The 27,149-nt window shown below is 47.4% G+C and overlaps 1 protein-coding gene across 19 annotated transcripts in view; it reads right to left on the bottom strand.

The window, feature by feature from the left end:
- SH3KBP1 (SH3 domain containing kinase binding protein 1) overlaps nucleotides 1–27,149 on the bottom strand; it is a 343,775-nt gene that overhangs the window by 20,366 nt on the left and 296,260 nt on the right. For all 19 annotated transcript variants that reach the window (XR_014835801.1, XM_013985983.3, XM_085008689.1 and 16 more), the window contains one exon: nucleotides 20,958–21,043. Coding sequence is in view for 18 of the 19 variants with exons in the window: in XM_013985983.3 (XP_013841437.2) it covers nucleotides 20,958–21,043 (86 nt within the window). In the remaining variant the exon portion in view is untranslated. The remainder of the gene's footprint in view (nucleotides 1–20,957; nucleotides 21,044–27,149) is intronic.

Genomic DNA, 27,149 nt, shown 5'->3' on the forward strand with positions numbered 1-27,149 from the left:
CTCAATCTCTCCAGGTTTCTGAGTGTGTCGTTAGCAGCCTACACAGAGAAGCACTGCTCCAGCAGAGCCTGGGGGCTGAGGGGACAGAGGGACAAGGTTGGACTTGAACAAATGGAGGCGAGAAGAGGACGCTGGGGCGAGGGCCACCAGGGGAGCAGCGGGGTGCTCCGGGGCCCAGGGAGGCGTCGAAAGTAAGGCTCCTCACGGGGTGGGTCCCCTGCTGACCTGGTGCGTGGGGAACAAAGGTGATAAAAGTGTCAATCAAAGGCACTGGGTGACAAGTTAGAAACACGGCAGCTGGAGCGAGGAGGGGGCCCAGCACGCAGAGCAGGCAGGAGGGGGGAGCCAGGGGCGTTGCAGGACCCCCTTACAGTGGACTGGGCGCACCCCCTGGCGCACAGGGACAGGAAAGGTCACACCCGGGAAGCTTCCGCTGGGCTCCACCTGCGCTCCCTCCCCACCCTCCGGGGCCGCTAAAAGAATCAAGTCCCCAGGGGAGTGGAGGGGTTGACAGCGTGTGAGCTGGTGGTCTGTAATAAATCACACGTCAGAAACCACTCCAGGGCCTGGTGTCCGTCTCCCCACACTTAGACCACGAGCCCCCGGAGGGCAGGGACCCATCCCTGTGCTCCCAACGTCTAGCGTCTTCCTGGGGAAAACAGGCTTGATACTCCGCGAAGGAAGGGACAAATGAACAAGCTGCCGAAGGCACCCACTGTCACAGGAAAGAACTCCGACGGCAGAGGTGGCCGCCTCGGGGTGGAAGGCAGCCTTTGGCTGGCCCATCGTGTTTTCCTGGCTGAGGTCTGCACTACAAAGACCCGCACATGCGGAAGCCTGGCCATACTCAGCGAGCACACTCGGCCAGCATCTCCGTGACCGATGGCCCAGAAGGCTGCCTCGACGCTGTCGCTCAAGAGCGAGAAGAGGGCCAGTTCCACGGGGGGCACGGGGGGAGAAGCCGTGCACTTAAGTGCTCCGTGCACCTTCAGCCGTGTTGAAATTTCTACAGTTTGTGCTCGTGAAAAGCATTTTGGGGAAACAACCAACGAAACCAAACTGCCAGGAAGAGAAAGATGCACCGCAGGTGAGGTCACGTGCTGTAAAGGGGAACTCGGGCCTTGAACTTTGAGGCAGTTCTGCTTTCTGACAGCCAAGGGGGAAACTCTTCAGCACTATAACGTACATCTTCAGTGGCACAGGGCATGCTCTCATGACTGTGGCCGAGGTAGCTGAGATTAAGGCAGAATTTCCATGACTAACCCATGGTGGGGCGAAGAAAATGTCCCAATTTTCAGGGTGGTTTTGAAATGAATCAGGCTGAAACTTGATATGTACTTTCTCAGCCTGGTTGGGAATTTTTCCTCTTAATAAAAAATGGTTTTAATGCCTATAAGCCAATCCCAAACTCTTGAACTGGCAAATGTTGGGTATTTTTTAAAAGTTATTTTCATAAGGATGCGAGGCCTTTGGCTTGTCTGCTACTTGGAAGACGAACCCTCTGCAGACATATGGGGATAATTCATGTTGGACACAGAGTCTGGCTTGGAAAGGTCTTTGACTCTCCACAGCACATGGACTTGCCCACTTTCCATGAATTTCAGTCATACCCTATTTAGTTCAATTAGAAACTGTGGGCTCATTTTCCATCAATGGGAGGGATGGTACCAGTGACCGCAGGTGACCTAAAACACATCCACTGAAAACACAGAGGAGAAAGAGTCAAAAGTGTGAGATGGGCTTGCTGTCGCCAAAGAAACTGTGGGTGAGCTCCTAAGTGGCTCTGTTTATTTACTGTAACTTGCCACTCTGGACTTGAGAATGAGCCCTAGAGTAGAAGTTTCCGGCACTGGAAGCCTGGCATTATCGCTCCCTCCCAGTATCTCTGGAAGCCACCCCATCTCCTCTACGTTGGTCAAGGACCATTAGGGCTGCTGGAACTTCTTGCTTGGAACTGCTGTGATGGATTTCTCACTCCTGTACCACGCTACAGGCTGCCACCAGAGAGAGACGTGTCAAGTGCAGATCTGAGCATGTCCCTTCACTGCTTAAAGTCTTTCCCAAATACCAATGAAATCCTGATGCCTTAGCACAGCCAAGGCCCCTCTGTTCCTTGATGACTTCCTTCCCTCCCCTTCCTTTCCCTGGGGCCATCAAGGCTTGGCTTGAAAACTAAGCCCTCTTCTAAGGATCCAGACTACACCTGAAAACTGACCTGGGTGCTCCCTAGACACACATCACTCCACTCTCAGCATTTAGCGCCCTGAACTGATAGTCTTTGCTGATCTGTTACCACCACCAGCCACCAGCCAGGAAAGAAGCTATGGCGCTTTTTTTTTTTTTTTAATTATTAGAATATATTGGAGTTCCCGTCGTGACGCAGTGGAAATGAATCCAACTAGGAACCATGAGGTTGTGGGTTTGATCCCTGGCCTTGCTCAGTGGGTTAAGGATCCGGTGTCACTGTGAACTATGGTGTAGGTCGCAGACGCAGCTCGGATCCTGTGCTGCTGTGGCTGCGGTGTAGGCCAGCAGCTGTAGCTCTGATTTGACTCAACCCCTAGCCTGGGAACCTCCATATGCTGCAGGTGCGGTCCTAAAAAGCAAAAAACAAAAACAAAAAACAAACAAAGGTAAAAAAGTATATAGTAGGCGTTCCCATCATGGCTCAGCAGAAACGAATCTGACTAGTATACATAATAAGGATGCACGTTTGATCCCTGGATCCACTCACTGGGTTAAGGATCCAGCATTGCTGTAAGCTGTGGTGAAGATCAAAGATGTTGCTTGGATCTAGCATTGCTGTGGCTGTGGTGTAGGTCAGCAACTATAGCTCTGATTGGACCCCTACCCTGAGAACCTCCATATGCCATGGTTGCAGCCCTAAAAAGCAGGCAAAAACAAAAACAAAAACGCAAACAAAAGATAGTTGATTTACAGTGTTGTGTCAGTTTCTGCTGTACGGCAAAGTGACCCAGTCATGAATACACACACAATTCTTTTTCTCATGAGGAAGCCATGGCTTTTATCTCTGTTTTTCCCAGGCCTAGCACTATTCCTGGCTTGTGGTGAGTATTCAATAAATGAATGATCACTGAATAAATGTACAAAACTTTCTGGGCTTCAGTTTTCCCACCAGGAAAAAAAAAATACAATGAGGGAATTATCTGAGCTATCAGCTTTTCGGGGTTATTCTTTTGTAAATGAGAGATCATGTGAAAACCCTTTCAAATCACACAGGTAGAATTTTGTTCTCATACACTGTTGATGGGTTGATGGAATTGTGTGCTGTGGGAGCACAGATATAAGAGCAAGGCTGAATCTTTTTTTTTTCTTTTTTTTTTTCCTTTTTAGGGCTGCACTCACAGCATATGGAGCTTCCCAGGCTAGGGGTCAAATCAGAGCTGTAGCCACTGGCCTACGCTAGAGCCACAGCAATGCCAGATCCGAGCCATGTCTGCGACCTACACCACAGCTCATGGCAACGCCGGATCCTTAACCCACTGAGTGAGGCCAGGAAACGAACACATGTCCTCATGGATGCTAGCCAGATTCACTTCCCCTGAGCCACGATGGGAACTTTTTTTTTTTTTTCTAAACGTGAAAAAAAATTCTTTTTTTGAGACTTAAGATGAGAAAACCCTATCAAGCTCCATAGCACAGCAGATAGCATACTGGACTTCTAAGATGAGAAAACTAAACCACAGGGCCACAGGTACCTTCTCCACAATGAAGAAGCACCTCCAGGCAGTCTGGACAGGAGGAAATCTCACCCTGCATGTAAGTCATTTGACTAGTGTGGAAAATCTGTACAGACTACAAAGATGAGCCCTTTATTCGGGGTCAATGAACACCTGTGTTAGCTGAGTTTCCAACCGAAAAATTCTCATTTGAGCAATGATTAAATTCTGCAGGAAAATAAGCCCTCCAAAATGTACAAGGATATAGCAGATTCGCTGCTGTGTTTTCATTTGTAAACCAGGTGGGACACAAGCTGCTAAGAGTAAACAAGTTTGGGCTACCGTTCAGCCACCCCAACTATTCCACACTTCATCCACCTGCTCATTTAACCCTCATGAAAACCTATGCCGAGCCGGCTCCCCTCTTCCATAAAGGGAGAGATGGAGGGTCAGAGGTTAGACAACTTGATCAAGGTCACAGCCAGAACGTGGCCGGGCCCACCTTCAGATTTGCGCTGGTGGAATTCCTTCTGTGATAGAGCACTGGATAGACAGCAGGAACAGTGACCTTCCTTCTCATCTAATTGCGAACAAACTCTGAGAATTGTTCCTATACCAAGAACAAGAACAGATGCCAGGAAATGTCATTTATGTGTCTGTGAAGAAATCCCTATGCCCTGATAACAAGCTGCCTTTGTTCTATTGTATTAATCTGTGTTTTTAAAAAGGACCAAGAAAGCAACCTCTGGAAAGCAATCTCTGGTAAGAAATGCAAGGTGTTAGGCAGGTTAAGGGAGAATGTTTGGCTGCTCAATACAACCTAACTTCTACATGGAAACTTGTAACCGAAGAGTAAGAGATGGAGATAAGAGTTCATTTACTTGTTCGCATAATCAAACATTTATTAAGTATCTACTCTGTGCCAGGCATAGTGAAGGTTTTGAGAATAAAGGTACAATCACTCTATGTCAGCACCATCCACTGAAAGGTGCTGTGAGGACGGAAACCGGCTAAGTGGCCACTGAGCACACGCCACACGCGTAAGTGTGATGATTTAAATTACATTTAAAGAGCCACATGGGGCTTGTGGCAACGAAGATCTCTAACATGATCTTACATCATGCTGTTTCTCCTCGAACAGGCTCAGATCACTCATTCAGGACATATTTCCTAAGTGAGCGCTCTGGGCCAGGCGCTGGGCTAGGCATGGGGGTAGGGGAGCAGTGGTGACCGAAACAGCCATGGTCCCTACCCCATGGAGCTTAGAGCCCCCTGAGAGAGACAACATTTGGTAGACATAATTACAAATTCTGCTAGTTACTACCGGAGACAAGGAAAAGAGGAAATTAGCATGGTGACCTAATTTAGATGGGCGCAGGGGGCGGAGCCTCTTCCTGAAGTCTAGGACTGCGGACAGGTGAAGAAGAGCTTCCTGGGCATCCATAACAAGCAACATCTAAGTGCAGAAAGGTAATGATGCACATTTACATTCCTTTCAAAATCGCTCTCTACGGGTCCAAATTTGCTATGCAAAAATGATCTAATAAATAATGCCTTTATTGGAAATTGTAGCTAGGCTACCATTCACAGCAATGTAAACTGGCACGACTTTTTTGTAATGCTGCCTGGCAATGCCTGTCACAAAATGTAAATGTGCACACCTTCAGAGAGTCTGCTTCTAGAAATTAATCCATAGCAATGTTTATGAAAGTGTACAATGACATATATTTACGAGGCCAGTGGTGTTCAGACTGTTTACCAGCGTAGCTACCAAAATAATTTTGAAAACCTATGCACCCCCTCACACATCTGACGTTACACAAGTTTGGTTCACAAAGGACAGAATTTCTGCTATATTCTAAATATTGATATTTTAAAATACAATATTGCTCTCTTGAATATATTCACTATAAATTTGAATACCATGGCGATTTCACAACTGCCATCATTCATTTAAAAAAAAAATCATGAATAAGCTTTTCTTTAACAGCTGGAAATTCTGCATCATTCCTTTCCCTTTTTGAATTCATATTTTCATCATACTTCCACTGGTGAATTCTATTCTAATGTATTCTAATATTTTATGCTTCTGTTAATTTTGTCCTTTCTCAATTACGTTTTCATCTTTTCGTGCTATAAGAAATATATAAATTGAAGACCGTAATTTTTTTTTATTTCCTGAAATCAAAAGGCTCTAGGTGTAAAAATTCTTTTTTTCTGGATTGAGTTATCATTATAATTATTATGACTATGCAAATTATCAAAACACATGTATATACATACTGCACATTTTGATGAGGAATTTAATAGCATTAAGCAGTAGAATTTTATTGGGCTTTTCCCTCCATCACTTCAAGTACTATGTGTATGACTACTATCATCAGAATGACATGGCTTGGTATCAACTCTATTCCTAACTTGTTTTATGAACATAAGTGCCAAGAAACTTTGTTAACACAGAAATAAGTAGATGGGAACAGAAAGAATTTTTTTTTTAAGGGCCGCACCTGCGGAAAAGGGACGTCCCCAGGCTAGTGGTCAAATCAGACCTGCAGATGCCGGTCTACGCCACAGTCACAGCAACAGGAGACCCCAGCAGTGTCTGAGACCTATGCCACAGCTCACGGCAATGCCAGATCCTTAACCCACTGAGCGAGGCCAGGGATCAAACCCACATGCTCATGGATACTAGTCAGGTTCTTAAGCCCTGAGCCATGATGGGAACTCCAGAAGAATGTTGTTATCACAATGTCACTCAATTCTTTGACCTCCTTGCAATTTATATACCAAAAATCAGACAGTGGTCTAGCATCATCAAAAACTATTTTTAACAACCTATCGATGAACAGCTCAGTGAGTGCCTCCTTCAATTTTCTTGGAATTAGAAACCAACCAATACTACCCAAAGCAATCTACAGATTCAATGCAACCCCTATCAAATGACCCAGGACATTTTCCACAGAACTAGAACAAACAATCCAAACATTTATATGGAACCACAAAAGACCCAGAATTGCCAAAACAATCCTGAGGAACAAAAACTAAGCAGGAGGCATAACTCTCCCAGACTTCAGGCAATATTACAAAGCCAGAGTCATCAAGACAGTGTGGTACTGGTACCAAAACAGACAGACAGACCAATGGAACAGAAGAGAGAACCCAGAAATAAACCCAGACACCTTTGGTCAATTAATCTTTGACAAGAACATCAAATGGGAAAAAGAGAGTATTTTCAGCAAGTATTACTGGGAGACCTGGACAGCTGCATGCAAAGCAATGAAACTAGAACACACCCTCACACCATGCACCAAAATAAACTCAAAATGGCTTCAAGACTTAAATATAAGACAAGACACCATCAAACTCCTGGAAGAGAACATAGGCAAAACATTCTCTGACATCAACCTTACAAATGTTTCTCAGGTCAGTCTCCCAAAGCAACAGAAATAAAAGCAAAAATAAATCGATGGGACCTAATCAAACTGACAAGCTTTTGCACAGCAAAGGAAACCGAAAAGAAAACAAAAAGACAACTTACAGAATGGGAGAAAATCGCTTCAAACGATGCAACTGACAAGGGCTTAATCTCTAGAATATACAAGCAACTTATACAACTCAACAGCAAAAAAGCCAACAACCCAATTGAAAAATGGGCTAGTTCCCATTGTGGCACAGCAGAAACGAATTCAACTAGGAACCATGAGGTTGCAGGTTCGATCCCTGGCCTTGCTCAGTGGGTTAAGGTTCCAGCGTTGCCGTGATTTGTGGTGCAGGTTGCAGACGTGGCTCAGATCTGGTGTTGCTGTGGCTCTGGTATAGGCCGGCAGCTACAGCTCCGATTGGACCCCTGGTCTGGGAACTTCCATATGCCTTGGGAGCGGCCCTAAAAAAGGCAAAAAGCCAAAAAAGAAAAGAAAAGAAAAATGGGCAAAAGACCTGAATAGACATTTCTCCGAAGAAGATATACAGATGGCCAACAAGCACATGAAAAAATCCTCAGCATCGCTGATTATTAGAGAAATGCAAATCAAAACTACCATGAGATATCACCTCACCCCAGTCAGAATGACCATCATTAATAAGTCCACAAATAACAAATGCTGGGGGGGGGGTGGGTATGGAGAAAAGGGAACCCTCCTGCACTCTTGGTGGGAATGTAAAATGGTACAACCACTATGGAGATCAGTATGGAGGTACCTTAGAAATCTATACATAGAACTACCATATGACCCAGCAATCCCACTCTTGGGCATATATCCGGACAAAACTTTCCTTAAAAAAGACACATGCACCCATATGTTCATTGCAGCACTATTCACAATAGCCAGGACATGGAAACAACCCAAATGTCTATCGGCAGATGATTGGATTAGGAAGATGTGGGGTTTATATATACTACTCAGCCATAAAAAAGAACAAAATAATGCCATTTGCAGCAACATGGATAGAACTAGAGACTCTCACACTGAGTGAAATAAGAAAGAGAAAGACAAATACTATATTTTATCATTTATATCTGGAATCAAATATATGGCACAAATGAACCTTTCCACAGAAAAGAAAACCATGCACTTGGGAAATAGACTTGTGGTTGCCAAGGGGCAGGGGGAGGGAGTGGGATGGCTTGGGAACTTGGGGTTAATAGATGCAAACTGTTGCCTTTGGAATGGATCAGCAATGAGATGCTGCTGTGTAGCACTGGGAACTATATCTGGTCACTTATGATGGAGCATGATAATGTGAGAAAAAAGAACGTATACATGTATGTGTAACTGGGTCACCATGCTGTACAGGAGAAAAAAACTGTACTGGGGAAATAACAATAACAAATAAAATAATAATAAGAAGAACAAATAAAAATTAAAACAAAGAAACCAACCAACTTGTAAATGGACTTTCTGTCCACTCACTAGAGTTTTTCAATTTCTCAAGTCTAACACCAAACTCAGAATTGTCTCTGAGTCTGTGCCAGGGGTTTTTACACCTCTAGAGAGGGCAAGAGATTGGCTGTGCCGTGTGAGGTGGGAGAGAGTGAATGGGAAAGAAAAAGCAGCATGACGCCAGGGATCTCAGGAAATGAGTTGGAAGAAACAGGACTTAAGAAGATGAGGCACCATCCATGGCCTGGGACGTCTCCATGGTCTCCCAAGGTACCAGCAGTCCTATTTGCAGATCACTGTCCCAGGGTGATGTCTGTAGCATTGCTCCTAGCGAACTGGTTATGATAGAGTCATATAATGGAAGAGCACGTAGCCATTAAAAGTATAAGGTCCATCTACGTGACTTATGCGGAAAGCTGTCAAACGTACTTTAGTAGATAAGAACATCTGTGGACCAAAACTGCATTTTACAAACATCCATCCACCCATCCATCCAATCCCAGAAAGACTTCTAAAAGTGGGTACAACAAATTAACAGTGATTATCTCAGGGAGAGGCTGAGATACTGAGGGACTTTCCGACTTGTGTTCTTCTTTTTCTTTTTTTAAAGTGAGCACTCTTTGTACTTGGGAGGTGGGCATAAGTTCTTTAAGAAGACAAGTGAGTAAACCACCTATGAAATGATTTCCGATGCAGCTATCAAAATCTCAGCCATCTCATTTATGCTATGTGTGCAAAAACTTTTCGGATTTCCAATAACAGGAGTCGTGCTAAGGACGTAGGTTGATACCGGTTCTTCTTTCACTGTCAACTGTAGCTACACCCACTACCACTCAGAGCGCAGCCTGTGTAATGTCAGCCATGTCACAGCCTAATATCTACATCTTACAAAAACCCTTTAAAGTAGGTGGGCATCACAAACTAACCTGGTCATAGAGAAGAGGAAACGAGAGCTCAGAGTCGCGCAGCCTGGGCTGCAGAGCTGGGAAACACACCACCGCTTTCCTCTGTCCTCTGAAGGATTATCTCGCCTCTGTGTAAGCGTTTGATCTAGGAACTCAAACTTATTTTGGATGGCAGATGTTCTACCCTTTTACATTGTTCTGTAAGAATGTGGATGAAAAAAAACCCACAGTACGTTTTTTAAAAGGTGAATGAGTACCTTTACGGAAAGTTCTGCCCAAACGGTTATGCCCTCAATTGTTAACTCCTTAAACTTCCATAGGGCCAGCAGACTTTTATAAGCAAAAATCTTGAGGCCAAAGAAAACCCTAGATAAGACTTTAGAAAGGACCAAATTATCAATTCTAGGTTAAAGGAACTAACAGAACTAAGGGGATTGAGGCGAAGAGACAAATTAAAGCATATAGCTATTTAACCTGACAGAGGATTCAGAGGTCACCAAAAGAGCTGTTTTCTCAATGTCCAGAAAACTCAGCTACAAGAAACAGAGCGCGTCAAGGAAATAAGACTGTAGGGCTGAAGTGGGCCCCTTTGATCATCTCCTCCAAGGCCCTGGTTTAAGGATTAAAAGACCAAGACCCAAAGAGGTCTGTCACCCTGCCGATGGCCCGCTTCAGTGGCAGGCAGGCAGAGGGTGTATTTCCTTCGAGGAAGCAAGACGAATGGGGCATTTCATTTTTGTCAACAGCACTTAGAGAAAAGAGGAGCGATCGGACATTCAGAATAGAAAATTTTAACGTGCACATGAAACAGTAACATTCCAGCGTGCAGCATTACATGGAAGCCACAATGCTGCTGAGAACAAAACGTTAGGAAGAAATTCGTCCTGGCTAAAGCAGAGTGTTCCTTCTCCTGCACTGGGAGGGCCACTTGTCGGGGAAGGCAGAGAACAGAGATACCAACTATTTAAAATACCCTTTTAGGAGTTCCCTCTGTGGCACAGTGGGTTAAGAATCCGACGGCAGCAGCTCAGGTTGCTGCAGAGGTGCGGGTTTGATCCCTGGCCCAGTGCTGTGGGTTAAAGGATCCGGTGTTGCCGCAGCTGTGGTCTAGGTCGCAGCTGCAGGTCAGATTCAATCCCTGGCCCAGGAGCTTCCATATGCCATGGGTGTGGTCATTAAAATAAAAAAAAAATGCCCTTATAAATCTGACATTCCGTGAGTGATTTTTTAAATGACAAGCAATTATAGCTCTACAAAAAATTAATCTGCTGATTGTACATTTCTGGGCACTGAGTTTTCACTCCAGCTTTAACACGTGCCTCTGTCTGGAGTCTTTTTTCACGTGCTCCCGCCATTCTCCTCTCCTCACACCTCATCTCTGCAGGCAGGTGCTAGACAGTGGTTTCCTGAAGCCACCGAGAACTGGTATGCATCCACAGAAGACTTATCTCCAGTGCATACAGAAGGTGCCAAGAAAGAGAAGGCCAACACTGTGAGTCTCCCAGCAAACCAAACGTGTTCAAATTTTACAGTGGAGATTATATCCTTTCTGCCGGGTGATGGCATTTGTTTTTTAAAATATGCTTCACTAGTAAAATAAAAATCAGCAGTCCCTCAAATTAAAAGGCTTTTTTTTTTTTTTTTGTGGGGAGGAGGGATGGGGTAAACGTGTCTGTGAAATTCCCAAGATCATGAACTACCTCGGGAGAAAGGACCTGGGCCTGGGGAGGTGGACACCAGCGCTATGGGCATCAGGAAGCTAAATAAAGAGCTTCCAAAGGGCTTGAAATCAGGGCTCCCTGTTCACTGACAGGTCATCCTTAACTTGTCACCACCAGATCCAATTCTCTTCCAGTGGGCTCCCAACCTCACTGGGGACGCGCTTGTCACTTTTCTCATTTAGTGAACCAAAGGTCGTGGGAGGCAGAGTGGGCCAAGAGTCCCAGACCACTCCTTACCAAGAGGCCTCAGCTAGAAGGACTCTGATAACTCTCCTCCTTAAGAAAGTGCAGTTTGTCTCCAAGGCTTTTAGTATGATGGAGGGGTGCTTAAGCATGGTTTTCTGGCAGGTTGTAGAGCCCTCTGGCTATTTACAAGTCAAACGGAAGCCATAACAGGGCTCTGCCAATCCGTGAATCCACAGCCAGGGGGTGGAGGGGGGCATCGCAGGCCAAGTAAATGCCATGTGCAATCTGAGAGCTGTCACCTGTTCCCTTCCCGCTTCCACATTCATTTGCAGCTCAGAGGCCTCGGTGGGGCCGCACTGCAGATGTAATCAAGGTCGCTCTCTGTGTCTCTTTGCTGTGTGGAGCCTACTTTGAACCCACTGGACGTCCTTCTGCATTTGCATTCTCAAAGCTGAAAACGCTCTCTTGGCATGTAGCAAAAGCAGGGGCCTTCAAGCCATTGCACTGAACAAAGAATGCCAGGGCCCTGACCTCAGAGGGGGAGGCAACCAAAATACCAGAGGAGGGCACACCACCTCTGCAGACAGGTGAGCTTCTGGGGCTGGCGGCAAGTCCACACAGCTGGCGGGCACCGGGACCTTCTCCAAGCCAAGGATCATCCGAAGGATGCTTGTTGTACACCCACATGTTCCCCACTCATCTCACCAGTCACTCACTTTCCCTCGGGGTGGGCTGATGGCCGTGGGTGGCTTCGGCAGGCTGACACTATTTGCTCCCTGGTTTTCAGAATAATACCCACCACCAAATACAGCTCTCGCAGGAGGATACGGAACATTTATCACTGTCGCCCCTTCTTTGACCTGTTTCATCTCCACTTGCGTTTCTATAGTGTTCAGGAGACATTTCCCACTGGCGTTTTGAATGTGTGTTGCTTTTGTGCTTATTGGATGTCACGGGGGTAAAAGTAGTTTGTGGAAAAACTCATCAAAACTAAGCACGAAGCCAACCAATGCCACGGACTGTCAAAGGCCAGGGTTGCCCTGCAGGGGGCCAAGCAGGCAGAGGTGAGCATCTTGGTTTTGGTCTGGACTGAAACGTCCAACAGTGAAGGTGCATCCGTGGATACCCTCTGTCGACATCTGGGAACAGACTCTTGGAAATGCTGAGGACAAGGCCTTGCCATCAGCCCATCTCCTCTAAGATATGAAGTGATTTGGAAAGCAAAGCTGGTTGGTTGCCAGCTCGTTTACTCCACACAAACCTAAGCTGGGAGCCCTAAGAGTGTCAGGGGAGCGGGGGGGAACCTGGGAAAGGGGCACTGTAGGGGGAGGTTCAGGCCAAGAAACTCTTCTGAGCCAAGGCTAAGTCCTGAAGTGTGAGGAGCAAACCCAAACTGGCCAGATGGACTGACTAGGTCCAAGAACCACCATTCAGGAGTTCCCACTGCGGCTCAGTGGGTTAAAGATCTGACGTTGTCTCTGTGAGGATGCAGGTTCGATCCCTGGCCTCACTCAGTGGGTTAAGGATCCCACATTGCCACAAGATGCCACAAGCCAACATTGCTGTGGCAGCGGTGTAGGCTGGCAGCTGCAGCTCCGATTCAACGCCTGGCCTGGGAACTTCCATATGCCATAGTGTGGCTCTAAAAAGATTAAAACAGTAAGAAAAAAAAAAAAAGACCCACCAATCAGAAGCTCAACCTGTTTCACTTCCTTGGTCAAAAGCGTTTGACTCTAAGCACAATCTCTTTTGCTTTTTGGCCTCACGCTGGAGAAATGCATGTTGCTTTTCAAATCATCCTGAGAGAAACTGAAGTTTGATCATGACCCGGGTCCCCGGAGAGGAACCAGAGCTCCGCACACGCACACCCCGCCCCGGCCTCATGCGCAGATTGGATGGTGACATGGCAGGGACCACATCTTCCTCTGCTCTGCACTGGTAATGCCAGCCACGTTCCTGATCCCAAAGGCCATGTTTGAAGGTCACTGGTAAAGAGACACTGTCTGAAAGAGCAAGCTGTGGCTCTCAAATCCAGGTTCTCACGTCAGAGCAACTGACCCCAAGAGAGCTGAGAGGTGCGGCTTGCTCTCTCTCTCTCTCTCTCTCTCACACACACACACACACGCAGATGTGCGTGTGCACACTCAGCCAGTAGTCCTTCTGGAATACTTCAAATGTCACTCATGGTGTTCTTTAAGGCAGGCAGGACACAGTATACGATGTCCTATTAAACCCGAGAAATTGTTCAATGACCTGAAATGCTGCAAGCCCCAATAATTGGCTCTCTGGCTCCAAAAGGGGACATTTAAAATAATAATAAAAAAAAAAAAGCGTAGAGAAAAACCAAGAGCCCAGAGCCACAGATCTAACTCTTCCCCTAAAATCTGTTCAAGAAACCCCAAGAAATGGTTTCTTATAGTAAAAGGCAGAAATTTCAAATAAGTTGAGAATTTAATCACTTGTTTAGAGAGATTCGGTGTCACATTAACAAAAATGTGTTACTGGTCACTATTAAATTGCTTTCTACTATATATAGTCTTAAAAGCTTAACCGTACAAAGTACACACTTCTAATTCAGCAATGATTCAATTTCATGTTTGTCGTTGTCCTTTTATTTAATATCCATTTAATCACTAGGTATTAAATCCTGGGAGCGATCTAATCCCAAATAGAACACACTTTTTGTATGAAAATTGGATGCAAATTGTATCCTTTTTTTCTAGGGCAAGGAGAAAAAGGGTGAGTGTTCTTTCAAAGGTCAAGGCAACCTTGTTGGCCCGTGTTTAGGCGAATTGCTTCAAGTATATTATATTTACTTTTTTGTACATACATCTACCAGTTTCCAAAAGCTCCGCAACCATTTTCCAACTAAGTTTTCTAGAGAGTCTCGGGAAATTAGATGGGCCTCTCCAGGACCAGAAGGCTGCACTCAGCCAGGGGGATACTGTCCCTGGTCCAGCCGTTTCCAAATTCACCCTGGCTTCTTGGCACTGACCGGGCTTTCTCAACTTTGGTGCTACTGACACTGAGGCCAGATCAGTCTTTGCTGCGGGAGCTGCCCTGTGCATTGCGGGATGTCTAACAGCCTCCCTGGTCTCTGCTCACTAAATGCTGGTAGCGTCCCTACTCTAACCCCCGATGTTGTGACAACCAACAATGTCTCCAGACGCGATCAAATGTTCCCTGGGGAGAATGGCTGAGAATGGCTGATGGAGACGAAGGTCATGCACTGGAAAATTTGGGTCAGGGGCAACTAGGCTCGAATCCAACTCTCTGATTTGCCAGCCAGTTAACCTTGACCAAGTTACCTGGTTTTCTTTATCCCCTGTCCCTTTCCCACAAAATGAGAGACATTAAACCTCCCTCGGGGCTGGTGATAACGAGAACTGTAGACAATAAACCAAACATCTAGTAGGCGCCCAGCAACTATTAGTTCCTTCTTTCCTTTCGCGTGCTCACTCCCACTGCTATGATTTCACCACTATAAGCTCAGGACGATGGCAGAGGGAGATGAAGAGAGGGAGCATTTGCTCCTCATTGTACCGGAGGAATGATTCCAACACTAGGACATTATACACACAGCTACGTTACTCCGAAGAAATTACTGCAAATTGCACCTCAAAGAGGAATCAAAGATTAGAAAGGTCTGCTCTAGCCCCAGATAGTCTTAGAAAACACTCCTAAGCCTTCCAAACACTGCACGATTATTCTATCACCACAGCTGTAATGATACTTATCAGTGCCCAGGCGGATCTCAATTTAAGAAAAGGGTGTAAAAGAGTACACTTATTTAACACCTTGAGGGAACTCACTTGTATTACAAAATGATTCCACTACAAGCTTTTGGGAGCTTTCTTCGCACCTCTAAAACATAATCTTATTGATACAAGATTGGTTTACAGACAGCTCGGAAACACCAGTACAGTGCTTATTGTATTACACAACATACACACAACTACCGCTGTGTGAGGCAAGGAGGCACTTTGAATCCCACACTTACAAATTAGTGGTGTGTCTATCCCTTTTGACATTGAGACTTCAAAGCGAACGTGGACAAATTTTCAATTAGCTCCCCCCCTCCCCTTTTTAAACAGCTTTATTGAAGACTAATTTGTAAACTCTAAAGTTCACCCATTTTAAGAGTACAACTTGAGGGAGTTCCCGTCATGGTGCAGTGGTTAACGAATCCAACTAGGAACCATGAGGTTGTGGGTTCGATCCCTGCCCTTGCTCAGGGGGTTAACGATCCGGCGTTGCCGTGAGCTGTGGTGTAGGTCACAGACGCGGCTCGGATCCCGCGTTGCTGTGGCTCTGGCGTAGGCCGGTGGCTACAGCTCTGATTGGACCCCTAGCCTGGGAACTTCCATATGCCATGGGTGCGGTGCTCAAAAGCAAAAAACAAGCAAAAAAAAATTTAAAAAGTACAACTTGATAAGTTTTAGTATTTTCAGCGTTGTATGACCATCAGCGCAATCCAGTTTGAGACCCTTTCCAGCACCCCAAATCAATGAGCTCTTCATAGCATTCCCAGACACAGGTAGGGAAGTGCCTTTCCTGGTCTGAGCAAACCAGGGGGCCCAGAGGAGCACTGGTGAGAGATCTGAGGACAAGTTGAAGTTTGCCTTCAAAGCTGCCAAAGTAGCTCCATGCCCCAAGACCATCGACTGCAAAGCTAGCAACACTTGGCCCCCAAAATGACTACATGCGAAGTGTGGGGCAGGGTGGAAAGGTGGAGGGGAAATCAGCTTCCTCAAGTGAACAGGGGAGGGTGTCCAGATGAAGATGGGAGTGGGGACAGTTCGACGAGATCCAGATCGAATGGAAAACAGAGGTCAAAACAAAGAAGGCGAGTGAATGAGGAGGAATGAGGAGAGCTTTTTTCAAAGTCAGTTAGTTGCTACTAGATGGCTTGGTTTCCAGGCTGCTGCGCACCTGGAGGCCCGTTGCTATGTGGTTTAGCGGGAAAGGAACACAAAATCTCCGTAGCATTGAAGTGTAACAATAAATCCCACCGTGGCGTGGGAACTACAATAGACGGCGTAATAAAAGTCAATGTTATGGCACTTGACTTTGCGGCCTATAATCTCCCATTCAATCGGAACAGAGATTCTTCCATCGTCCAGAGAAAATCGGACAATTTAATTTTCTTTTCTATTCACGTGCACGCCTGTGTTGGAGCTCATCCATGTTTCCTATTATGTTACTTGAAATATGGTCACATAGTTTGATACAAACAATATCTCAAACCGACATCAACAACTGAGTTTTGGACCAACTGATTTCATTCTAAATTATCTCAGGCCGACAGATGCCGGGAGCTGCCCACACGAGATCTGAAAAAGCCATGTTCTCTAATTTGATATTATAATAATTTAAAATTATAGCTTGATGAAGAGGAAACAGACTTTATTTATAGCTAACGAGGGTTTCTAATGGCTTTCAAGGCTGTATTCTGTTATTCACTGTGGCCCACGTTTGGACAGCATCAATTGTCTGAATCACTAACAAAGCATTCTGGTACAAATAACTGCCTTCTTGATTCAAAGCAATGAACAAATGCTACAAAAGCGGATACACAAAAGCAGCCCTGAAGGGAGCCAGTCCCTCTGCAATGTCCTTGTCTTGACGGATCCACCTGCAAAGAACATTTCTGTACTTGGGTCTAAGACACTTTGCTTACAGTCCTCTCCCCTGGCCCCGTGATGTTGCAAGAGCCCACTTTTCCCTTAGACGCGGGCTTTGCACAGGCTCTGGTCTTCAGTTCTAGGTCCTTCTTTCTTTTTCTCATGGGAAGGATTTTATTTGTCTTCCTGGCTTTATAGCGTTTAAGCAAACAACAGCATTATTAATAAGAAGCGTCTCTGTCTTTTGGCAGCTCACCAAGAGATTTCACATAGTCCTGGAGGACAAGGTGAGGAAGCTGGGAGAGATGACAGTACCCTGTGTGGAGAGAGAAGCTGAGGCACAGCACGTTGGTGTAAATTAGAAGCTCACCCAGCCAGGAAGCAGCAGAATCAGTGGCCCTCACACCCAGGTCTGCAGACCCCAGCCCTGTGTTCTTGTCTTCTGGAAGGTTCTAATCCTCACCGCAATCCCAGTCTGCCTCTCCAGCCTCGGCCTCCCTCCCCTTTCGGTCCTTATCCGGCACTGACGTGGGATGTCTGACCCAATCTTAGTGTCGACATGTCTAAATTCATCACATTTTCCCCAAACCACTTCCTCCCCCAGATGTGCTTATTTCTACCCAATGCATCCCCCCCCCCACACACCGGTCACCAAGCTTAAAACTTCAGAGCTAAGAAACCATTCTCGGAGTTCCCACCATGGCTCCGTGGTTAACGAATCCGACTAGGAGCCATGAGGTTGTGCGTTCGATCCCTGGCCTTGCTCAGTGGGTTAAGGATCTGGCGCTGCCGTGAGCTGTGGTGTAGGTTGCAGACTCGGCTCGGATCCCAAGTTCCTGTGGCTCTGGTGTAGGCTGGCGGCTGCAGCTCCGATTCGACCCCCTAGCCTGGGAACTTCCATATGCCACAGGAGCAGCCCTAGAAATAAGGCACAAAAAGACAAAAAAAAAAAAAAAAAAAAAGACAAAAAAAAAAAAAGAAACCATTCTCTCCTCCTCGCCCCTCCCAAGTCCGATCTGCTCCCAAGGACAAGCAAGCACGCTCCTGCATTGCTGTTTCCACAGCCACCCCTTCTCACAATCCTCTTCGGAGCCGCTTTGCTCCGGCTCTCTCACTGCCTCCCCTGCGACCCAACGAAGAACATGGCTTCTGGACACCCATCTTCCCTTCATTGGATTGGTCCCCCAAAGCTCCATCAGTTATTAGCCGAATTTTCAGACCTGATCATGTCACTTGAAGGTCAACCATCAGTGGCTGCCACTTCCCACGGAATGATTACGAGTCCATCCCTCTCAAACTCAACACAGCCCCGACGTGCATCTCCTGCTCCGCGTCCCCCTCTGCGCCAGCACGAGCCCTCTGTGGCAGCCAGGCCGGCCCACACGCAGGGATCAGCACTCCCCATGTGCTTCTCCTGCCTGCCTTGAGCAGCGAATCCAACTTCCAGATTCAGGGAAGCGTGTTCCCCGTCACAGAGCCTGCCCTGACATCCTGGGCACCCAGGGCGCCCCCACTCTGATGAGAATTACTTTCTACCACTCGGCCAGCATTTAGATAGACCGTCAGTATCACGCCTTCCATCTGTCCTCAGGGCCCCAACAGACCCAAAGCCCCTGGAAAGCCCGTCTGGTGTAGAAGGGCCTTGCCCTCCATTCAACCTTGTACCTGAGGAACAGCTGCTCAAATATTCTTAAAATTTTTTAAAACTTTTTTTCCTTTTTTGGTCCCCGCACAGCATAGGGAGTTCCTGGGCCAGGGATCAGCCCTGAGCCACAGTCTTGACCTAAGCCGCAGCTGTGGCAATGCCAGGCCCTTAATACACTGTGCCAGGCTGGGGATCGAACCTGCGTCCCAGGGCTCTCAAGACTGTGCTGATCCCGTTGCACCACAGTGAGAACGCCAGACTAGTTACTCAAGCATTCGGTCATTTCTGGCAACACAAATAATACATACATTTGATTATTAGCTTGAGGAATTATAGTCTTCTGGGATGGATGTCTTCTTGGCAAAATGAGAGTGAACCAAATCTTGGCATCTCTTTCTGGGCTCCCAGCTACATACACGGTATGAAAAGCTTCCACAGACTAACCCTCCTCCATCGATGCCCCCGATGTTTTCAAACCAGCTTGTCAGACTGAAAAACCTGGGATCCATATTTTTGGCGACGGCCACCTTAGTCATCTCCAGATGCAACAAAAACAAGGCTCAAGAGCCAACGCTCTTCACGAGCAAGGCACAGCCCTGGGCATCCTGGAGGTGGGCGAACACCTCGCTTCCTGCGGGAGACCCCAGGTTACCCCCGCTGACACTTCGCCAACGGGCCAGGCTGTCTTAAAATGGGGCCTAAATGCCGAACCCCAGCAGTAAACCCAGAACTTAATCAGGCTCATTCTGATGATTCTGTCTCTTTCACAGCCAATCACTGCTCTGCTCTTCTCTGCCCTTTAACCAGGTCCAAAGCTACAGCAGGCCAGTGTTTCTATTATTGTTGCATCAGCCCAAGCTGTCAGAAGCTCCTGGTCATGCTTCCCGACTGGGCTTCTCAAAGGCTGAGGATGTCAAACAGTTTCTGGAACCGGGGCAAGGACTTTTGGTATTTATGGTCACGACGACATCGCCTACACCCAAGCTGTCATAAGATCGGACCAGGTCAGCAGTTGCAAAGATGCTCCTCCATTAGCAGGTTCAGAGGAAAACAGCACCCCAAAAAGAGTAATTTCAGGTGACCAGAGCGCTCATGTTAGGGGCCCTAGTGCTTCTTATAAGGGCCTATCACCTGTTGGATGGCTGTTTCTACATCAACAGCCGATGCAAATAATGCTGGAACCGTCCATGTCAAACCAATCCTGGAGAGTGGCTGCCAGAGAGGACGGGCGGGGAGGGGGGCTGGAGCAAGGGAGGTGGGCTTAGGGGTTATAAAAAGGCAACACGAGCCATCCTAGCAGCGATGGAAATGTTCCGTATCTCGACGTGCGTGGTGGATACAAAAACCTACACAAGTGACCAAGTGCCATGAAACTAAATACACACAAGTACCACTGTAACTGAGGAGGCTGGTGGGCTGTAGCAAAGCTAATATCCTGCTTGTGACCTTGCACTAGTTTCCTAAGATGCTACACCTGGGGGGACGTGGGCAAACGGGATGTGGAGCTCTCTGTATTGTTTCTTACACCTGCATGTGGCTCTCTAATTATTTCAAAATAAAAAAACTTTCCCTAACGAAAGGCAAATTCCAAAACGTAGCCCTCTCTGTTATATGGAATATGAGAGAGTGCCAACTTCGGAGTCCGGAAAAAAAAAAAAAAAAAAAAAAAAAAGATCAGACATGTCATTCCCGCATCAGGATTTCTTAAAAGGGCTACCCCCCAACTCAGACCGACAGTGGCCTCAGCTGACCCACACCTGACCACACTCCACCCACACAATCCCCCCCAAAGCCCTCCGACTTGTGTACCCACAGTTTAGCGACCTTCCCATTTATCACATAGCGGTATCTTGACCTTGGGAAACCTTAACTCACGTATCCAACAAGGGGGCAGTTCTTGCACCAAAGCTCATTTTTAACTTGAAGTCAAAACACTTAGTGCTGTGTCCACAGCGAACGCTGCCATGCTGTCTGTCTACTCGTTCACCTTTTTAGACTAAATACATGACCCACCGGAAAACAGGAATACAAGAGCTAGTGCCCACGGCTCCAAAAGGTTCAGTCATCATTTATTGTCAATAGACTTCGCAAGGAATTTCCCGAGGCCAGGGCGAGTAAAAATCCCAGGCATTCTGTTTTAATGCCGAAACCACTCTCACTTCCCTTCTTTACAGAACTGCTACCTCTAAAACCAACCTGCGGGCTGTTAGCCTTGCGCTCAAATGGTTGCGTTAGTTCTCACCGCGAGGCTTGAAGGGGCAAACCCGGCTCTGTAGTTCAAGTGCAAAGAGAAGCAAGAACGCTCTCCTTACTCACCGATGTCATTGCTGCGGTCCGAGAGGTCCTTGTCCAGGATGCCGGATATCGAACTGCCCACCAAGTCGATCTTTGGACCGTCACCCCTACATTAAAGACACAAGTCCAGGCATTTAATAATCAGTGCGTGTCTTTGTCACGTTGTCAGCTCTCTTGCCACCCGCAAGATAAGAAGTGTGCTGTGCGTGGGACCCGTCGCGCAGTTGCCTGTGGGGGGCCAGTGGGAGCCAACAAGCTGTCCAACCACATGGGCCTTGGTGCGAACCAGCCGAGAGACTGGGTGCCCTCCACTCCCACACACATTTTCACAGACGGCTATTTTAATAATGACTGTTCAGCAATGCACCTTCAGCCACCAACCCTCCTGCTGGTCCACAGGATGCGACGCCCCGTGGCCAAATAAGCACCAGCGAATGATAACCAGGGGCTTCCCTTTTAAGGAGCCAGGAATTTAGCCAATGCTGCTTGTCAAAGGTCAGCTACTTTTAACCTTGAGAAAAAGGGTTTCTGGCCTGGAGCTGAGGCATCAGCCAGGCTGTTGACAGGCACAAGGTGTCAAGTTGAGATCTGGCAGCCTGAAAGCTGGCGCTGGGTTGCGGGCCTGTAAAATGAGACAGCTGTTGGGTGGGTGCCCCCACGCTCATCAGTACATGGGAGACTTCCCTCTGTCTTCGGGCTAGGAGCAGCCCTTTGGGATGAGGGGGACAGGCCTCCATGACGATGAGAGAAACAGCCTGTGTACAGGCAGAAGGTTCCTCCAAACCCCTCCAAGCGGGCAGCTCTGTGGACCCTTTCAGAGGGATGAGCCCCCAACAAGATTACCCAAGATCAGTGATGGCAACGGAAGTAGGAAAAGATCGTTGCCCTTAAAACGTGAGATTCTTGCCCATGGATTGAGAGGGAGAAGCCAAGGAGTTCCATGAAAGCAACAGAAAAAGATCCACGCACAGCCCGCTGTGGTCACTATGCAGCCAAACCACACAATGAGTAACAATCTCCACCAGGAGCCCCTGTCGAATACCTCACACGCTGGGGGTAATGAGAAGGCCAGGCCAGGTTCTACCCACTCTGGAGGGTCTCATGGTCTAAATGGAAGAATGGGACAGACGCACAACCACAAGCCCCCCCCCCGGCACAGGCGGTGTGAGATACAGGCACATCCAAGTCTTCAGGGTACCAAGAACTGGGTGAGGACAGAGAGCCGCGTGGTGGGCCGGGAGCACCCAGAGGGGGTGGCGTTGGGTCTTGGAGGAAAAGGGAGAGAAGTCACATCAGTAAGAGGCGTGACAGAGCAAGGATCCGAGGGTAGGTGGGAGTGCCCAGTGTGGCCAGGGGTCTCAGGGTGAAAGCTGAGGTCCCCAGAGAGGAGTGAGAGGAGGAAGGTTGCCAAAGGTTGGACTGTGCTGGGCTGAGTCTCACGGGGTTCAGTGTGTCCTGGAGGCAACGGGGACAGAGGAAAGCAGAAGGTAGGGAAGGAAGCTGAGAGGTCAGACTTCTGGGTGCCTCACATTAGAAGGGATGAGGGCGGCATTGAGTGAGACATGCGTCTCCGGATGAAGGTGGCGAAGGCCCAGGAGAAGGAGGTCAGCCTCTCTCAGCTCCAAATGAACAAGAATGATGTTTTTGGTTGGTTTTTTTTTGTTTTGTTTTGTTTTGTTTGGTCTTTTTTTAGGGCTGCACCTGTGGCATATGGAAGTTCCCAGACCAGGGCTTGAATCAGAGCTGCGGCTGAAGCCTACAGAGCAGCCACAGCAGTACCTGACCTGAGCCACATCTGTGACCTACACTGCAGCCTATAGCAACACCAGATCCATAACCCACTGAGCAAGGCCAGCGATTGAACCCGCATCCTCACAGAGACAATGTGGGGTACTTAACCTGCTGAGCCACAAGAGACACTCCAGGAACAAGGGGGACTCTGAATCTCAAGCACCCTTGGCTAGAAGGTAAGCAGAGGTGAGAACTCCAGGGGACCAGGGCTGGGCCAAAAGGTCTGTTCTCCACCAAGAGGAAACACAGCTCTAAGACGGTGTGTGTGCACTGGGAGACCACCTCACATCGGCTTCCTAAGGCTGTGGGACCCTCGCGCCAGATTTCTGTAGCGGATCCCTCTCCAACCCCTGGCTACTGAAGCTCAGGCCCCACAGGGCACCCTCCATGGGGCAGACGTCAAGCCAACAGGAGGGGCGGGGCTGAGGCCGTTTATTTCAAAACGCTTTATTGGCAGGGCCCCAGCATTCTCTAATTTGCATGTAACCTTCTGAATAAAATGTTTTAGCAATGCAGCATTATTAACAAGAAAGCACTTTCATTTTTAAAAGTTCTGGAGGACTCTGAACTTTATTACTTGGTATCTACGGAGCCTGAATGATTTGGAGCTGTCAGCTTCCCGACTCACAGACTGAACTCCAGTGATACAGCCAGACGGCTCTGTCCTTTCGGGAACACATCAAGGTCTAAACCAGGAGAACACATGTTCTGCCCAGGGAGAAAGGTCACACAGGCAAGGAAGGTCCAGTTAATTCCACGGGCATTGGTTTTCTTTTCTTTTCTTTTCTTTTTTTTTTTTTGCCAAAGCAAAAAGGATGGTTGGAGAGACAGCCTGGAGGGCAGCTGGGGAGAACGTGGGGCGGGGGCTGCAGGGGCGGGTGGCTGGAAGGAGCTCTGCGCATCACTCAACCATGTGTATCACAGAACAACCCGGCTGCTTCTGACCAGGGGACTTACTCGTGCATTTTGGTAACCATGCATCTTGGAGCTGCTATTTCCCTCTTTGGTTTGACACCTAGAAGCTTCTGGTCCAATGTGAGCCTCTCTCGAGAGGTTGGAGAGAACACTGCGCTCGTGAAAGTGCGCATCTCATCTTGGGCTGCAAATGACTCTGCCGCCCTTATTTCCCCCTTATTGCCACTCTCTATTTTATTCTTTGATACCTGTTTTTGAAAGTTACATTCAAGCCTCTGAGCAACAGGGCAGGGTAAAAAGGAAGTGATTTTTAAGAATAGGGTGTGTGTCAATAGCATTTATTTGTATTTTTTAATTTTTTTTTTTTTTTTTTGCTTTTTTTAGGGCCACACCCATGCCACATGGAAGTTCCCAGGCTAGGGGTCGAATCAGAGCCGCAGCTGCTGGTCTACACCACAGCCATAGCAATGCAGGATCCAAGCCTCGACTGTGACCTACATCACAGCTCTCGGCAGCACCAGATCCCCGACCCACTGTGCGAGGCCAGGGATCAAATGTGCATCCTTATGGACATTAGTCAGGTTTGTTTCCATTGCACCACAATGGGAACTCCTGTGTTAACAGCATTTAAAATATTTATCTGAGGGGAGGGGTCTATGTTAGACTCTGAAATATCCAAATGAGTTTGGGGGATCCGTATGTTTATCATAGTGTTATTTGTAATAAGGAAAAACTGAAAAGAAGTAGAGTCTTTCATAAACAGGCAAACAGTTGAATAAACTGTGATATCTGATGAACTTCTATATAGGCGTTAAAATATAAACAGTTCATGGCAATGGGGACAAATGCTTATGTTACAACGTCAAGGGGAAAATTTAAGTTAAAAACGATATGCACCTCACTGCACATGTACCCCCACACCCTTGTGATATATGCGGAAGAGGGATTTTTTTTTTTTTAAGGCTAGAAGAATATGTATTTACAGTGGTTATTTCTGGGGAGTCTGATGGGTGATTTCTAGCGCACAGCTTAGCACCTGGTACATGGTAGGAGCTAAAAAATACTTGTGGAACTAATGAACATTTGCCCTTTTTTTCCTGAAATGGGAATGCATTTGGTATTTGTACAATAACCGCAATTTTTTCCAAAAGGCATAAAGTTATATGACACGCGGCATGATCGCACCCACGTAAAAGTGATGAAAACCAAACCAAATCACACACAGGAAAAAAGATGGGCAAGAAAGAGTCTACAATGTTAATAGCAGTTGTCTTTGGGCTAAGACTACAGGTGAATTTTTCCTTCCTTTTGAAGTTCATGGTTTTTTTTTTTTAATTAAAAGTTCCCTTTTAATAACAATTCAGGAGGCTTATGTTTGATCTCCTATCCCCCCAACAGTATCATCAAGGAAAAAGATGAGGTTGCCTGGCCCCTACGTACACACTCTCTTTTAAGAATTTCCCTGATTAAGAGACTTGTGGTTGGAGTTCCCGTCGTGGCTCAGTGGTTAATGAATCCGATTAGGAACCATGAGGTTGTGGGTTTGATCCCTGGCCTTGCTCGGTGGGCTGAGGATCTGGTGTTGCCATGAGCTGTGGCTCTGGCGTAGGCCGGTGGCTCCAGCTCCGATTCGACCCCTAGCCTGGGAACCTCCATATGCCGCGGGAGCGGCCCAAGAAATGGCAAAAAGACAAAAAAAAAAAAAAAAAAAAAAGACTTGTGGTTGCCGAGGGGGAGGGGGAGGGACTGGGAATCTGGGGTGAATAGATGCAAATGATTGCCTTTGGAATGGATTAGCAATGAGATCCTGCTGGGCAGCACTGGGAACTATGGTCACTTATGATGGAGCACAATGGAAGATAATGTGAGAAAACGAATGTATATACATATGTGTGTGTGTGTGACTGGGTCCCTTTGCTGTACTGTAGAAAAGTGACAGAACACTGTCAACCAGCTATAATGGAACAAATAAAAATCATTTAAAAGTAAAAAAAAAAAAAAAAAAACTTCGGAGGGAAAAAAAGAATTTCCTTGATCACCTGTGACCACACCTGGAACTCACCTGAGACCCAGGTGGCGGAGGGGGCGGAGTTAACAAATCCTAGTCTGAGAGGTTCAGATCCTGAGGGCCCCCCCCCCCCCGGAAGAAATAGCACTCCGCCACCCGCGAGGAGCGCTCCCTCGATTCTAAAGCGGCAGCCGTATTCTGAGAGGAAGGAGATTGGGGTCCACCCCATCTCTCTAAATGAGCCCTGATCCCTTACGCCAAGAGCAGACCCAGGCTTTGGGCTGAAATTATCTTCCACAGAGGGCCAGAGCAAGCCTATTTTGAAAACACAGTAGGTGTCGTTTAAAAAAGGTTCTGATCCTTCCAAGTAGGGAAGCAGCAGCTGCTGTTTTGACAGTGTTCAGACTGTGGGTGTGGAAGCGTTTTACAATGTCTATTTGGAAATGCCTTTCACGGTATTTATAGATGCTTACAACAATGCTAATGAAGCTCAGTTCTGAAAAATAGCAGAATTTCTGAAATTCTCCAGAGCACGTTTGCATCGGCTGACACCCAGGGATGCTGCGGCCCTCCACGGTCCCTGCTCTCCTCAGTCGGCCCGACACGCGGGGACCATTTTGGCAAAAAGGATGTTACTATATTCAACAAAAGAGGAAAAAAGCTCATCCTTTTGTAGTTTACTCGCTCCTGTGAGGGTTTTCTGTATGGTGCGTTTCTAGGCCCAGAGCTGTTAAATAAAAGGAGAAAATAGAAGAAAGCAGGCAGATCAGCACGTATCCAAAGATATCAGAACAAGGCTGTCCTTACTCATCTCTGATTTTTCTTAAATCAGTAATAATGTTATTTTCTCGTCTTTCTTCAGCAGTTTTGGTTACGGATGCTTCAAACATGTGACTTGGGTAGGCAGCTAGCAAGCAAAGCGGCTTCTCGCTTTGCTGGCCAGGGAACGGAAACTGCGGGGAACTGGTCGACCAGCCCAAGGACACCCAGCAGGAATAAATGGAACCACAGAAATAACAGCGGCATCTATGGTTTACTGACTGCCTACCACGAGCCAGGCATGAGGATAAGCTCCTTTCATGTAGGATGCAATGACCCCAACTACCCACTGAGGTAGCTACTCGGCATGGTGGACACGGAGCTGCACCGCCCGGAGCCCCCTTCTGGGAAGGGCTGGTCGGCCCCTCCAGGCACCACCTCGGCAGCAGGGAGCCCCCTCAGCCTTGCCAGGATGACCCACACTTCACAGTATAGAAGTCTTGGCCCACTGCGGCCCCGCACAGGACAACTTGGAGGGGCTGTTTCAGCCCCGAAGTTCCCATGGACTTGGCCGAGGCTTTGGGGAGGCGGCCTCGCAACTGTTCTCCCTTCCCCCAGGCACGGAACCCTAACTGTATCCTGCATACTGCACGCTGCCTCAGAGTCCGCCTCCTGGAGAAGCCCACCTGTGAGGCCCTTCGTTTCATTTTACAGATCAGGACACTCAGGCTCGGGGACAC

Source organism: Sus scrofa, chromosome X (genome assembly GCF_054392235.1).
Source record: "Sus scrofa isolate SSC_HxYL_T2T_F1_AM1 chromosome X, Sscrofa_HxYL_maternal_Yorkshire_Landrace_v2.0, whole genome shotgun sequence".
In the NCBI taxonomy this organism is placed as follows: domain Eukaryota; kingdom Metazoa; phylum Chordata; class Mammalia; order Artiodactyla; family Suidae; genus Sus; species Sus scrofa.